Source organism: Psittacula echo (assembly GCF_963264785.1).
Source record: "Psittacula echo genome assembly, chromosome: 4".
NCBI lineage: Eukaryota > Metazoa > Chordata > Aves > Psittaciformes > Psittacidae > Psittacula > Psittacula echo.
This window is the reverse complement of record NC_137738.1, coordinates 15,313,882-15,330,822: the sequence shown is the minus strand read 5'-3', so window position 1 is coordinate 15,330,822 and position 16,941 is coordinate 15,313,882. Positions and strand designations below refer to the sequence as shown.

The 16,941-nt window shown below is 35.6% G+C and overlaps 1 protein-coding gene across 1 annotated transcript in view; it reads right to left on the bottom strand.

The window, feature by feature from the left end:
* The window catches only part of USH2A (usherin), a gene marked incomplete at both ends in the record, with an annotated part of 378,822 nt that overhangs the window by 293,658 nt on the left and 68,223 nt on the right, over positions 1–16,941 (bottom strand). The window contains 4 exons of the mRNA XM_080614877.1: positions 841–1,004; positions 6,158–6,341; positions 11,951–12,592; positions 15,845–16,040. Coding sequence (XP_080471003.1) covers positions 841–1,004; positions 6,158–6,341; positions 11,951–12,592; positions 15,845–16,040 — 1,186 coding nt within the window. The remainder of the gene's footprint in view (positions 1–840; positions 1,005–6,157; positions 6,342–11,950; positions 12,593–15,844; positions 16,041–16,941) is intronic.

Sequence of the window (16,941 nt, the reverse complement as noted above, 5' to 3'; positions counted from 1 at the left end):
TAGCATCTGAAGAGCACTTCATTTATATTGCATGGTATGATGTCCTTAAAGCCTGTTTCTGAACATCGACCTGAAGACAACTTGATAATTTAATTTTCTTATTACATATATTTTTCCTCTCCTTTAAAATCCCTGCCAGCTTTGCACTGCCGAGCAAATCTGAACATTTAATTCTGACTTATTATGACACAAACGCTGAAATTGTGCTATCTCTTCAGATCCAGACTCACTGCAAGGGCAGAAATGCAGATATTCCATTGCAATGTGTTTCTTTACAATTCCCGTAAATTAGCATTAGGCCCACCTCATACATGCAGATTTATGACACTCTCTTAAACCATACTACATATTTTCCCAAAGCAACTGAAAAAGCAGCCTCCAGAGGAGAGAGGCTACATTGCACTGAGGAGTGGATTCTGAATTAATCACAAGGAGCAGGTCTTCAACAGACCTTCTGTTCTTCAGACCACCTGAAAGTAGATCTCCTGCCTCCTGTTAATGGCAGGAAAGGGGGCTAAGCTGTAAGTTGTACAAATACTATTGCATTTGTGTGACTAAAAGGTGAACTCTGCATTGGTCACTGCAAAGAACATAGTGGGAAGTGCAAGGGAACTATGGGCCATTATTTCTCACTGGGTAGGACTGCAAGCATAAGCTGTGTGTATGACAGGAAGCATTCTGTGCATCTCTCTAGAAAACACTCCTGAGTACTCACAGTGAAAATCACCCAAACTTCAGAGACCAGACAACATTAGGCTGACCTAATTGAAAACTCACTAAATCAACAAAACCAAAACACTAATCTGAAAGACATGCTTTCAAGACCTAACATTCACTTACTCTTACTGCAGCCAAATAGGTTGTGGACATCCAAATTACTAGCATCCGGAACACAGTTGTCACATTTCAAGCCAGTTACAAATTGTTTACAAAAACACTGTCCAGTAACAAGATGACAAGTCCCACTAATGGCTCCTGCAGGATGACAATTACAGTGCTGACATCTACAAACAAAAACAAAGCAAGGAAATTATCAAAACACATTAACACTGCAGTTAAGCACAGTAGGGTTTGGTTTAAAGGATCCTTGGGTAACATAATTAAAGAATCATCAACAGTTCAGGAGCTTGAGACACAGGAAAAAACCCATTAGTCTGGTGAAAAAAAATCTTACCAAAATGCTGCCTGCATTATAAAAAAATAAACATTAAGGTCTCAATGCCAGAATAATATTCTAAATTAGATTAAAACTGCTTAGAATTAAAGAGCTTTTATGTATATATTTATCTATATAGAAACTGAATAGTAACATTTGATGACAACCACATTATGCACTCAGTCCTGCCACACTCACACAACCTGTCTTGCAGTGCTCTAGAGTTTACCAGTACGTGTATACTCTACATACTAGAATACACTGGTACAGTTTGATAAGTTTCTGCACAAAATACGAATACTTCTAACTTACAGAAAACTAGGCTTTTGTTGAAAAAGAAATTAGTTAATAATTCTTTGTCCACAAAGGCAACTTGAAGTTGAAATAGGTAACATACTGTGAAGAAAGAAGAATGAATGTAGAATGAATGTAGACAAGAATTGGGTGGAAAAACCCGTCAAATTAAAACAGTGAAAGGAAATGAAATACAAAAAATCTGAATTTTATAAGAGAAAACACATTTTCTTTGCAGCCTGATGGACAAAACTGAAATAACTAAAAAGAATATTTGATTAAATGTGTACATTGAATTATTTTTTAATTTAGAAGAACAACAACTTTAAAAGCATTGGTATCACACAAATGCCACATCTTAATTGTGTAAATCTCTCTGGTATCAGTCATGTACTTTCAGGATTAATTTATGCTATGGCTTTTGCATGTGAAACCTCTCACAATCAACTTCTCTCATGATCACCTTGTTTTTCATTTGATATACTATTTTCCCCACTGACATTCATTTATAGCAGGGACACTAATATCAGATTATGCAAATATTCAAAGGCTCAGAGCATCTCAGAAGTTAAGCAAAGCAATTTTTTCCTTACTGCAAACACTGTTATGCTACCTATTGCAATACAGACTGCCATTATTTGTCATAACAGAAAGTCAACAATGGCAAATAAAACTTTGCGCTTTAGATTCTAATTGCACTATATTTCAATTGCTGCACACTAAGGATAGTTTTGAAATAACATGGACTGGGGAAAATGTGAGACTGTACAGTGCAGCTAAAACATACTGGGATATCTATACTTCATTCCCCTTGCCCTGAGTTGGAAAAGTCCAATTCTCAGGCATAAGCAGCATCAGCCTTGAGAGAATCTTAATTTACGCCAGATGCTTGGTCCCAAGATGATGAAGCAGCAAAAAGACCTTGAAGAAGCAGAAGCGGGAGAGAGTCATGCCATGTTCCCTTTGCTCTCCTAACCCTCAGACTTAAACAAAATTTGTCGATTTTTATTTGTCTAATCTTTCCTTGTCCAGTTTCATTAGATCTAGGGAACTATGTGGTGATGCCTTTACACAAGTTACTTTGCCGTTTTCACAGTCATCACTATCACCTTAGTCTATCTCTTATCTATATGAAGGCAGAGATAAAAGTGAGTTCAGTTATGGTTAATGGCTTTTTAAGGCAAGGGAGGGTTGAAACTGTTTTCACATTAGGACACTAAAATTCAGGTCAATAATCAGTGAAATAGATACTAAATGTGACAGATTTTTAAACAGGTTTAAGAAAACTTTCACATACATTTTCTGCCCATCACAGAGCTCTCTGTATTAGAGTTCCTTTACTCCACAGCAGCTCGTGCTGTGTGATCTCCTGGGGAATCATTCAACACCCTTAAAAAGGCTGGTAAAAGCTAAAGCTCCAAAATAAGCTGCAAATTTGTTTTATGGACTAATATCCTTTTGGGAATAAATAAAATACATTCTCTCGGAAACCACTATATTGTAGTTTGCTCTCTTTTACAGTCAAGAGAAAAGGGCAATTTTTTCAAACTGTAGTAAGTCTTTTCATCTGTAGACAGTGCATTCAAATCCCCCTTCAAATAGAGATTTTATTTAGACTATATAAATGTCATGACTGAAAAAAGAAACGGTTTAGTTACAGGCAAAAATGAAGACGGAATTATTTGCTCAGTGAGAGAGCACTTTATTATTCCACAATTTCATTGAGTGATGATAATTTAGTACATTGGGGGGGTAGTTAACAAGTGTCTCAATAGATACACAGTAAAAGACAAGCTGCTCTTACTGCTTCTGTATATTACTGCACCTCTTTGGAATAACGGTCCCCTGAGTATTCCAGTTTTCATTATCATTCACACATGAGACAATCAAACTCATATACACGTACAGCCACAGTAATAGTTTTCAGTGCCTGGCAGGGTGGGGCTGCTGCTTTCTGCTTGTTCCATTAAATTCTAGGGTAAGTGTAGGGTCCTTACCTCCATCTACACTGAACTGGGCACCAGATCCTGCACATAGCAGCATTCATGTCACCATATTCAGCTCCACAGGATTACACATTATGTTTGTGTAATCACATGCATCATTTTCTTAAACTGCAGAACACCAGAATCAGATCTGTTGCTATGCACAGTTCATGCTCTGCAGTCTAGATTAAGGATTTAGCCAATTAAGGATCTTAAAAAAAGAAATAACTAATTCTTTTAAACTTTTAATCATGTCAGAAATATTTTCAGAATTGTTAAATGCGACTTCTTCAAGATTGTCCAAGTCAAATAGATTTGAGTTCTATTAAAAACAGAATTATATATAACGAAGGAAAACAGACTTTTAAAACATGGAAAGAGAAATGTCAGGCCAAGATGAATTGCAATATTGATTTTGTGAGGATAAATGGGTTTTGTAATATTAATATAGAGAAACCTTTATTACATTGACTCTCTAGGTGCAGTTAGAGCCTCTCCAGCAATCTGTTTAAAATCTTCATTTTTCATCCTTATGGGAAAACCTCACTTGCTAAATGGATTTCATAAACAGTAATCTGTCAAGATATATATATATAGATAAACAATTTGTGATGTTCATCGACCAGTTCATTATAGTAAACAATACAGAGGTAAAGCATTTCAAATGTGTACCAATGCCCACAACCATTACAGATCTGTTCACACTTCTGCAAGACCCTGGTATTACTAATTCTTTAATTGCTGAAGAAATTTCCCTGCTTCATAAGCTGAAATGCACTAAAACATGTGGAGTTACTGTGTTATCTCAAAAATACCACAAAATAAATCAGCTCACATTTACATTCCTTAGGGTGGGAGAATTTTAAAGCCCCACGGTCTATGTATCACAACTTTTACTTCTTTTCTGCTCTTGTGCTAAGGCAGATACACCTTTGCCACTACAGATAGCTCATATCCTTTTCTTTCTGTAACCACAGCATCTGTAGAAGACACTTAGAGCAAGGGTGGTTTAAATGACTTTGTCACTTTATGGAGAAAGAAAAAGCATATTACTCTTTTAAGAAGATATTAACAGTTAAATAAATGGATTAAAATAGATTAACAAATAAAGACTTTGATTATCATTTTCAGTGGGTAAACGTTTCTGCTCAAGGAACAGAGGTACATTGCAAGTAGATGATAACCAAAAGGAAGCCAAGCATATGCAACACAAGTTAATTATGTTAATGTACTACCAGAGCAAGTCTTCAATTCTGTCACGAGGATTAAGTAGTATTAAAGCATTAAAGTCAACTCTGATTCAAATTCCAGAACTGTAAAAACTTTCTACTTTACAACCAGATCTGGATCTAGGGAATTCTAGTTATTTCCATAGTTTGAGTTTCAGAAGACAGCTCAAAATGCAGGTAATTGAAGGCAAATATCTAGTTGAGGAAAGCTATTGCTTAACATAGACACAAACCTCTTCATCGTCTCCTAAAAAAACCCTCTCTTTCAAGTAACTAAGAAAAAAGTGATCGTTAACAATAAGGAAAATAAATTTAAAAGGGAGCTTTAGTATTACGCACATTTTATTCCTCACCATTAGGAATGACAGGAAGTGAAAATAGAAGTCCTTGTTCCCACAGATTACGGCCATTAGCAGATGCCTCTGTGACCCACAACAGTAAAAAATTAATTCTAAAAATCTCCCAATAAGTTCCAGTAACATAAAAGTTAAAGTGAAAAACCCGCAGAATAATGTCAAATATATGCAAGACAACACTTACAATCACTGTCTAAAAGCATGTCTGCCCCACACTAGCTGGGGCAAAAGGAACTCAGGGATGGGGAATGTTTTACACATTGTACAGATTTTGCTTCTGCCTGTGGTTTTGTTTGGTTGTGGTTTTTAAAGGCAAAAATACTAAATATAACAATTTAACACAATCACTCTGCATTAAAATATGATTAGCATTACAGCTGCACAGTCTTTCTGGACAATATTTAAAAGGGAATTGAGATTGTGTGGATAAGCAAGAAGGATGATCTTGGAAAAGAAAGATTGAGCAATAGCTGGAATAAAAATGCACTACCTATAAATATGTTTTCTCCTTACATTCCAGGGAATATATCCATAAAATTTCAGCGTACCTAGAAGCCCCCAGGCTACATTAGATAAACAATTTACCCTGTGGCAGATAACTAAATGCTGAAGAAAAAAACACTGCTTCAGAAAAACAGATTTTTAAGAGGAAAGTTGCTGTATTTCTACTACTGTTGCTAAACAAAATCTGGAAAGACAGGGATATCTGTATTTTTTTATTTATACCTCATTTTCCCCATTAAAATAGCTGAGATCTTTAAAAGCATTCACTGGTTATAAGAATGGCACATTACCTGTGTTTTAATAGTCAATGAGTAACACCTCAGAAACCATCACATCTTATTGAAGATACAGGCAAAATGTAGAGAAACAGTTACCAAATAACTATGACATTAGACAGCATTAGCATTATACAGCTTTCATGTTATTTCTACTTCAAGCTGTGGCAAAACTTCCATTTCCTTCAGCTCCTGGGAGTACACGTTGTGTAAAGTACCACATGTAAATCAAAGTGCACAGATGAATTCAGAGAAGGATTAATGTAACTGGAGCACACCTTCTTATTGTCGCTAAACTTTCCAATGAGCTATGAGAAAAAGGTTCCAAGGACGTTATATGCAACAAAATGACACTCACCTCCCTGTGACAGAGTCAAATCCAAAATACAGTTCTTTGCAACGCTCACATGTCTGTCCTGTTACAGAAGCATCCTGGCAAATACATTGGCCAGTTAGTTTATCACAGACCTGATTCACTGAACCAGCTGTGTGGCACAGGCATGGCAGACAGCCAGTGACACTGGATGAAGAAGAATAAAAACCTGGAAAGAAAGAGGGTTGTGAGAGTAGAAATCATACAAAAAGTGAACGCACTAAAATTATTATGAACTTGTGCATAGTAGGGGATGAAAAAACAGAACCAAACCTTAGGTAACACACACATCTACTCAAGTAAAGCAACACAGTCCTCCTGCACAGCTGAGCTTCCAAATCTTCTCATTGCCACTTCGTAAAGCTATTATTCATCCTTCAGTTGCCAGCTGTCATTTTTTATTCTCTCTGTTCAGACTTTATTTTAGACAGAGCAAATGCAAAATAGGGGGAGTACATTAATGTGTCTGTGGGGAAAGTAAAGAGCCAAGGACATAAGAAGCAATAAGGAATGCACCACAAGCAGTAGAAACATAAAAAATAACATATGAGAATAGACATTTGTCCATTCTAGTCTGGGATCTCATCTCTGAAAATGGCCAGCAGCAAAACACACTAAATGCCCATATTTTCTTAAAATAAAATCTCTTAATCTTTCTGAACCAGTGGCTGGCTTAATCCCTGAAACATAATGATTCTTTAGGAAAAATACATTAGATAAGCATTCCCAGATCTATGTAAAATTTATATTTTCCTCCTCCTCAACATATAACTTACACAACTAATTTTTCAGATACTAATGAACTGATGAAAAAATGTTACTTATCTACTATAAAAAAAACTTTCATTCTGAACCCTATTCTGCTCCTGTATAATTTCCAATTATAAACTGGAGTGTTCACTTCACCTTCTCCACAGTATATTTGGTATGCGTCTGACACACTATCTTTCATCCTGTTGCCCTCACAAGCAATCTTTATCTATGCAAGTCTCCAACACATTACTGATAAATACAGTTAGATACAGCTTATACATCTCTAATCTGGTCATTGAAGAATTTACCCATTATTCACAGCCTTACCTGAAATTCCAAACAACAGAGGTTTTACACACATGCTTTTAATGATGCTGTACCACCATAATCTATTTTGCTATTTTACTTACTCCATTCTTACTAATTTCTATGTCTGATTAGAAGACAATTCGAGTAAGAACACCACTAAGAAATAACATTTTCCAAAATTATTTTCTGGTTTTATCCAATTATTAATAGATATTTAACTGAGTTTTTTTCACACAAATTCTCTGCTTTTTTTTTTTTCTTTTCTTTTGAGTGCTACAATTCATTGAAAATGTAGCAGTGTATGACAGATCTGCAAATGGTGGTGGTGACACAGCATTAACTGGTGCTAACAAGTAGGTATCTTTGACCATCAATCCTAAGATAGGGCCATTGACAGGAGTTTCTGTCAGCTGGTTACTACTAATTATTATTGCACAACTTCAATAGAAGACTCTCCAAATTACTCAAATATGCAGCATTTGCAACACAGACTTCTCACGCACTTTCCCTCTCTCTCCAGGTAAAGTTCAATCAATTATCTCTTTAGTCAGTTACTTGAATACTTTTGCTGTCCAATAATTTCCTGATGTCCTGCTTTATAATAAAGAGCCCCAAATTGCATTGCAATATCTCATATCACCCAAGGCCTTATTATTTATTTTGTCTTACAAGAGATAGCTTTACATATACACCCCTAGGGTGGTATTCTCTGTCTCGGCAGCAGTGTTGCACTGTGAGCTCATATCCAAATAACAACGGAACTAAACAAACTGAAAACATTACAATTTTACTGCTCAAATCTTTGTTTAAGTTTAGCCTCTGGTCCTCAGTGAGATAAATCTCAAGTGGACAGTGAAGTGATATCAGTCTCCAGTTAACATATATTAGCACCATAAAAAAACATGCTGTTGGCACTTTATTCCAGGGAGGCCCCAGACTGAGCCACCACAGAGACTGAATAGCTTGAAGTTATTAGTGAGGCAGTATGTATTATCTCATACTGCAGTTGCCTGTGCACTACAGTGCCCATCCTGTGCATAAGTAGAGGAGACCATTTCCCAGCAATGTCACTCTTGAGCACAATTAACGACTCCACTCAAAGAACGTAACAGGAAGATAGGAAACAAGTTTAAGCCTGGACTCCTGCAGAAGGTCAAAGTACTTCTTCAGGACTCAGTTTATAGTTGCAGTAAATGATAAGCGCTTAGGCTAAAACAGATCCTTGTCCAGTTGAAATTCTGAATAAAATTAATATCTAAGAAAATACTACAGTTGGTAAATAAGCACATCTCTAGAAAATTAATTTTAGCTGAGCAGGATAGATCACTATAGCATATATATATTTTTGTCATAGCAGTGAAATTCATAATTATAAAGAATTTATATCTTAATGTTAAACATCCTGGCTCTCCTAATATCATGCTACCTAAATCACTGTAGAGCAGTGAAGGATTTGGTATGATAGGTTTTGGTAAAAATCTTTCAGAAATGCTCTAGAAGTTTAACTAAGTTTCTGGATAGTATCACAAATTATAAGGTTTTTTTTCTCTATAAGAAGCAAGTAATAGTGGAAGTCAAAGTGACGCATAGCAAAATCAGAGAAAGTCATTCCCCCATCTAATTAATAAGTAAATTAACACGATTAAACTTAGGCAAAAAGAGAAGAGACACTGTACTAAAAATTCATACTGTTTGTCATAACCATTATTATTATTTACTTCCACCACCTAGAATTTGGCAGGAAAGAGTAAGAAAGAACTTAATGTAAGCTTAATTTACAGCAAGGTTAGAAGGGCTCATAAAAGCTGCTTTATGAATGATCCACTATTGCATAATAGAGTCAATTTCCAATTTTAAGACAGCCACTGCAAATCTCTACAAGATCTACGTATATAACTAGTATTATGCTTATTCTTTCTTCACATTTTTTTTCCCCGATTCAACCATAACTGATCACATTTGTCAATCAAACATGGTCTTCAAAAGGAAGAATGAAAGTCATAGCAAAGCATTCAGCTTCCTCTTCTTATTGCACTAGTTCTCCCACTGTATAGCTCATGGAAAAGGAACACCCTAACAACTCCTTCGCATTTTGACATGCTTACCAGCTATGGCAATAATGCCCATTTCTTAACCATCCCATGCCCTTCAAAATGCGCAGCTACCTGCACTGATACCTCACATTTTTCTGGCCAAGAAGATAGACAGTTTCTGCGCAAAAATGCAGTGTTGGTGCCCAGCCATACATCTTACAGGCTGGTTTACAGCTCTTCCATACTATGTACCACTCCATGAAAAGCACTGGTCACTGAGTAAAGAGCTTACCAAATAAATGCCTTTTTAATTTTTTTTTTAATTTTTTGGGGGAGTGGGGGGTGTGTTTACAGCTTTACTGCTCTCATAACAGGATCCCAGACCTGTATCAAATAGTATTTTTATGACACAAATCCCATTTGGAGTGAGGCAGGGACAAATTGTCCACAACTATTCAGGGGCTGCAAGGATCCATTTTCTACCACTGCAACCTAGGACATCTCAAAAGCAAGTTTATGTATAAGGTAAAACTGCTTTTTCATTTGGTTTAACGTTAGAATAAAGTGTTCCTCTCTTTGTATACACAGTTAGTGTAAAAAACAAATTAAATATAAGGAAAATTACCCAAAATGTTACTTGTTTAAGAACAAAGAGGAAGATAACAAGTCAATGGACACAAACGTGAAACACATCAAGAGGTGAAACACATTGCTGAGTGCTCTGGAGAGTGCTCTTGTGCTTTGTCTTGTTTTCTTGGTTTGGTGTAATAAAATCTCACAATAAAATAATTTCCCAGTAACATCCAGTTTGACTTTTTCTCCACTGGCAAATCCTCCTGCCTTAAGATTTTGGTAACTTTTGGAAACCTCAAATTTTAGCAAATCACACAGAAGATAAGCTACAATGGCACATTACTGAGGTCCTTGGTATGTTTTTAGGGCTGCCAGTTTTAGATAATTAATTTGTGCGTAATTAATGTGTGTGCTTTTAGTTAGGTTGTGTTTGCTACATATTTAGAGTACGTTTACTTAACTTTGTCCCAAGGCAAAACTACAGGACAACTAGATGATCTTAAGATCCTTTCCAACCCTAACCATTTTATGATACTATGATTCTATGACACTATGATTTTATGATACATTTAGAGTACTTGAAACCAGTTAAACTCTTCCATACTTCTACAACTTCGTGCCAGTATTACTAGCAGGTTATATTATACTTACTCCTGTTTTATAGAAAACTCTCCTCTGGAACATACTAACAAAAAGAAATTATATAAAAGTTATATATATTATATGCCTAAATGAGCTTACACTGGAATCAACACTAAGATGTCAGTGAGAGTATGCTGTGCCACACTAAGAGCAATACAGTGCTTTCACAAAGCTAAGGAATTATACTCTCACCTGCAAAAGACAGATCAGTGTTCAGCACATAGATGCTCATACTTACTACTTAGAAATATTATTTTATTTTTTTCTTTTTTTTAACTATTGTGGAAGTATTCCTTAGAGTGCCATGTAAGCTTCACTACAAACCAGTTTGCTCGTACTATCAATTAAACCTTTTTAAAGCATTTAGCTCTACATAAACCCTGGCCTTTCTTTTTCAAGGACAAGGGCGGTCAGTGACTCGCGAAGCCTTGACATCACTCCTCTGCCGATCTCTGATTAAGTGGCTGCTGTAGAGGGTTAGCAGGTCAAATAGCACTGGAGGAGGAACTAAGAAAAACAGAATACTGCCTTATTTATTAGTATATGTACCTAAAATAAATGAAAGGATTTTTAAAAATACTTAATGGAGGTTAAGCAGCTTTTTTAACCTCTGTTCAAATTATTGAATGGCATATTAAAACCAGTGGAGCTGTAATGTACCTTTTAATGTGACCTGCTACTTTAATAAATTGTGTATGTATTTAACTTGAACTAAATCTATCAGTTTAATATTATTACTAAGGGTAGTTTAATATTACCTATAGTTTCACTTTACCCACCAACTTTTCAAAACAAAAACATTAAAATGTAACTACAGAGCTTCCCAATGCTATAATGAACATTTAATATCTGTTTATAGTAATATGGTACAAAATAATTAACTGATACTTGGCAACTGCAGTATCACCTACTTGTAGGGCTGAACTCTAAGCAGTCCTTGTGAAAGCCAGCACATCTTGAACACAAAAAGGCAAGTATGTAATGTTTGTAACATGTCTGCCACCTCATCCAAGTTTAAGCAACCATCTCTGTGCCCCCTGCCATGCTCAGCTTTCTGCAGGAAGTGCCCTTCCTGAAGGACTTGCACTTTGCCTTCCAAATGCAGGGTTTTTGTTATGCAGAGAGATGCATCAGCCTATGCCAGTTTACCTCTTCTTCAGTGAACAGGCCATGACTATTTGTATTTTCTCTATATCTAGAAGAACTAACCTAACCTTATTTTGGGTATGTTGAAACTGCAGTAATAACACAGATTATACAACCCCTGGGAACAGAATAAATACCTGATGGTGATCAGAACATTAGTAATTCCTTCTCACTAAGTTAGGAATAAATGGAAAAATAATTAAGTCAGAGACATGTCAAACATGAAGCTGTCAAAACACATATTAAAAAATCTAGGAACTGTCATGATATTCAAGACAGTAAAACTTACTACATCAAGTAGATTATCTTCCAACTTCCTTACCTGGTTTACACTCATTACATCTTCTCCCTTGACGCTGAGGCAAACAGACACACTGTCCAGAGACATGGTCACAAACTGTTCCTGCCAATGTGCCCAGAGCATCACAGTCACAACGCTGGCAGCCAAAGAGGTTGCTCATGCTGAGGTTGTACATATGAAGCATGCACTGACTGCACTGAAGGCCAGTTACACCAGCTTTGCAAGGACACTGTCCTGTTGATTTGTCACAAAGCAAAGAGCCAATTACTGTACCTGCCTTATCACAGTTACATGGCAGACAAATAAAGGAATCATTTTGCTGTACTTTGTAGTAGCCATCAAGGCATTCATCGCACTGCCTTCCTCCAATATTTGGTTTACATGCACATTGCCCTGTCTTCGCATTGCACACAGCTCCAGAAAATGACCCTGCAACATTACATTCACAAGCCTTACAACCAGTTACATCCAGCCCATAAAAGTTGTCCATGCAGGTGTCACAGTGAAGTCCTTTCACTCGTTCTTTACAATTGCACTGTCCAGAGACAGGGTTGCAGTATTGGTTCACTGAGCCGTGGCTGTTGCACCAACAAAGCTCACATCCATCTTCATTAGAATATCTGAGAGCTTTAAATCCAAAGTTGCAACTATCACACCTGAGACCTGGAAAGAGAAAAGGCATTAATATGAAAAAAAGCTGAAAAGCCATTAATTTCCACTTTTAAAAAGGGATAAGTATACTTTCATTTGGGAAAAATAAGATAAAGAAAAGAGAAAGTATTCATAGTCTTCCCCAGCATAATTAACAGGAATGACAGGGCTGCACAAATCAATTGTGTAACAGTGGCAGCCCCAAAATCTGTTTACTTTTCTAATTTGGTTCAGAAGCGATACTTTTCTGCCACCTTCTCAATACAATTTAAGATACTCCTGCAAGAAATTATTTGTAACACTTCTAAGACAAACCATAATTAATCTCTTTGTCTCTCAGAACAGCACCTGTTGCACGATCAATGCTCATGTGAACTATTCACCCTATATCGTAGCAATGCAATACACAGAGAATTGCAGCAGGATATCTGCAGGATATCTGCACAGATAACAGATTTATATGCTACATTAAAAACATTAAATACACTCCAGGACAACATAAGTTAGACTAATTACAACGAATTATTTACTTAACACTGAAGTACAGTTTTAATATTGATTCCATTTATGTTAGTGTTCATTGTTAGCCCATCCTGAAAGCAGAAAATGTTTTCCATAATCTAAAATGAAATATTTTTATCTAAACATATGATTTAGCTAACTTCTGCAGTACATTCAAATCTAAACTGCTTTCATCATGCTTCATCCTGTAGTTTTATTAGCTTTGCTTTCAAAGTTATCACTTGCCTAATCCCTGCCCCAAGTGATGGTATTTGTGTTTTAGTTTATAAAGCGTACATTACAAGAAAGCAAACCAGATTATTACAAGAAGCATGCAAATTCACAGCTATGTATTTTCCCTTGTAATGGGAAAAATCCTTCACTATGAAGACATCACTTAATTGTTGCATACAGAAATATACGATGTTCTAGCAAAACATTGCTATTATTTGAAAAAATACAAAACCAGACAAGAATATATCTGGCAACTTGTATGTCGAAAAATAAAACTAAAAATGGTAGGAAATGCATTATATATATGGATAAAACCTCAAAAAACTCCAACAAAAGACAAGTTCCTTTAACAGTGATGAATGACTCACCTAAGGCATATCATTTAATTTCAATAAGGAAAATAAAAAAGGACCACTATTGCTGCAAATTTTAAAAATAACTGTATTGTTAACAAGAATTATGACTCATTTTGAACCATTAAAATTGGTCTACATGGATTCATATCATATCAGTTTTAAAAATATGCGCAGTGCTTATTTGAATATGCCATACATATTCCTGACAGGTAATCTATTCCTAACGATACGGAGGAAGGCCTACAGGGCATCACATTCAATGTTAACAAGTACAGGGGAGTTAGCACGCTTGGCATTTAATTCACATTCTTCTACCTTTTTATTCTAGATGAATGACCTACTTTAACAAAATTATTGGTGCTAATGTATTTTACTGGTGATAGAATCATTAGTAAGATTTAACAGTTGTGTCAACTCTAACAGTTCAAGTTTCATAACACTGCACTCCATAGTTGCATTTTTCGGTTATTGTGTTTGTTTAAATAGATAAAATGGCAATAGACAGATTGCTCTAAAAACCAATTTAGAAATCCAAAGAGGAAAGGTTTTTATTGAAGTTTGCTGCACACGTTCCAATATACAGAAGCTTGTTTACGAGTGGTTTAGAAAACTAGAGAGAATGTAGCCTGGAATGAATTAGGTCTACATCCTGCGAACAAACACTTGCATAACTACAGCCCCCACCATAGTGAAAGATTAATTTGCAGAAAGCATAGATTTATACTTTTTATTACTATTTCAGTGGAAATAAAAATAATTCTTATTGTTTTCAAAGGTAGAAAATATTTAAAATTATATGTAGACAATTCAATAGATGAGAACCAGATTGTGCATTTCTTGCAAACCAAACTTCCACTGAGTCAAGAAAGGTTTTCACAGATGCAAACATGAAGTGGGGGCAAAGAATATCCAAATAAGAATGCTCTGAAGTCCTTTTTATTGAATGTAGAGAGTGCGTTTAAGATGCATGGAGGTTATTTTTTACTCTTAGCACACTTTTAATATATGAAAAACATAAGTACTTGGCATTTCATGGGAAAGAGAACAGAAACTATTCAGGCTTATGTCTGTTTAGAGTTATTTTGCATTTGCTTTTAGAAATCAGAAGAAAGAAGAAACAAAGACTCACAATGTTACAAATAAGTCAATATTCACAAGTCAGTGAGTTATAATTAAGATGTACTTAAACATTGTTAATACAACCCAGAAGCCTGCTTGGCCCAAGAAAAAATAGATTACTAACTGTGCTAATAACAAAGCAAAAAAAGATCTATTTTTTTGAGGCATGTATAGTCTGAGACATGCACAGTTACCATGCAAGGCTCACTTTATCAGGAAATTCTCCTTGCATAATATTCCCATACATCAACATTTCAAAGTGTATTATATATACTGTGTATTTTGGGCACTTGATAAATTTTGTCCTTATGTGGCTGTGGCTCCCCTCAAATATGCTGGAAGTAATAAATTGCTATAATCAAATCTAATTTCTGAAAAATACCTGTGGGAGTAACAAACAAAAAAGCCCGTCTTGTGAAAAAAAAGATGATAAATAACAGAGAAGGTAGCATTTTATTATAATCAGATTGGCATTGAATTACAAAATTAAAATTATGTGGCCCTTGATAACTAACCCAGGCTATGTACATGATTTGTGGAATTATGTTGACTTAGTTTGCATTTCATAGGAACAGTTCAAAGAAATATAATAGAAAAAAAAATTGATAGATTTATCACAAAGGACCCTGTAGCACAGCATATTTTGAGGGGGAAAAAAAAAAAATCCATTTATTTTGGTCTATTAAGAAAATGAGCATGGAAACGATTTGCTTAGAACTCATTAAGTATGAATCATTTGGAAAAAAAGTGTTAATTTCCTAAAAGAAACATCTATGCAGTAAGCAAATTACATTATTTCTGTGACTTATTAGTAAGGAGCTATGTAAGCTAATGTAGCTGTGCCGTAAAGAAACTTCTAAAGGGTTGATTAAACTAAGCTTCAAGCTGTAGTTTGATAGAATTACTAAATTAATAATTTTTCAACAGTTAATTTCATTCATTTTTATAATCTGCCTTCAGCAATGAAGTTTACTGTACTTTTCATTTAGAAATCAAGTGGTTTATTTGCAGAGAAAACAAGAAAAATGGCTCCAAGCTCTTGCATTGCACGTACCAATAACGTTTGCTTTGCACTTGCACTGGCCTGAATTTTGGTGACAGGTAATATCTCCATTGACTGTCCCAGAGGTATTACAGTTACAAGGACTGCAGCCATCAGGGTTTGACTGTTGTAGATTGTAGAATCCTTCCTGGCACTGATTGCATTGTCTGCCAGTCACATGTCTCTTACAATTACACTGGCCTCCAACCTAGAAAGATACAAAATATTATAGAATGGTGAACATACCTATTTTCAGATGATAAATTCATTAGCCACAAGAATGGGAGTCTGAGTTGGGGAGGAGAAAACTTTAAATGGTACAGAAAAAAATAAGCCTGTTTAACATATACCTTTTTTACATTTGTGTTGAGAGAGGAAAAAAAAGAGAGATATTAAGGAGACTATAACTATTACATTTTTTAATACAGCTTTAAGGTCGCGTTCATTCAAAACAGAAGGAAAAAAAGAACTGAGTCAACAATGTGGCCATATTTATCATCTGGACAGAGAAAGTGCAAACAGTAATTACAAAATTGCATTGTATAAATTGTGATTTCTATTAAAACAAACAGTACTTTTTCCATCGCTGTTACTGCAAGGCACCATCATTTTCAAAGGTTAAACTTCGAATTTTTTTTATTTGGACCATATATATATTTATTTTAGTGCAAATGTTAGTCAAATAAGAATGACGCAAAGGTGAAAGATTTCCTTTCTGATCTCATCCAAGACAAATTTTCTCTTCCTTTACAGCAGGATGTGACCCAACAGCTCAGTATCTGAAACCCTCCCCTCTTTTCTTGGTTCAGCTGTTCCACTTGAATGATGGCATATAAAGGTGTTCTCCTATTCCTTAAATTGGCAGCATTGCTATTTGGAAGGAGCTGAGGCATCCTTTGTTATGCCAGGGACATAATCTGGGAGTATTTGTCCCATATCCTGTGCAAGATTAAAGGACTCCTTAAAAGCTATTTCAATTTCAAATCTCTGAAAGCCAGGGGTGGGGGGGAGGGAAACATAAACAAATCAACCTATCTTTATACTCATCACTTGCAAATATGGTGGGAAAACTGACTGCAGTGAAAGAGGGAAACGGCAATGGTACAGAG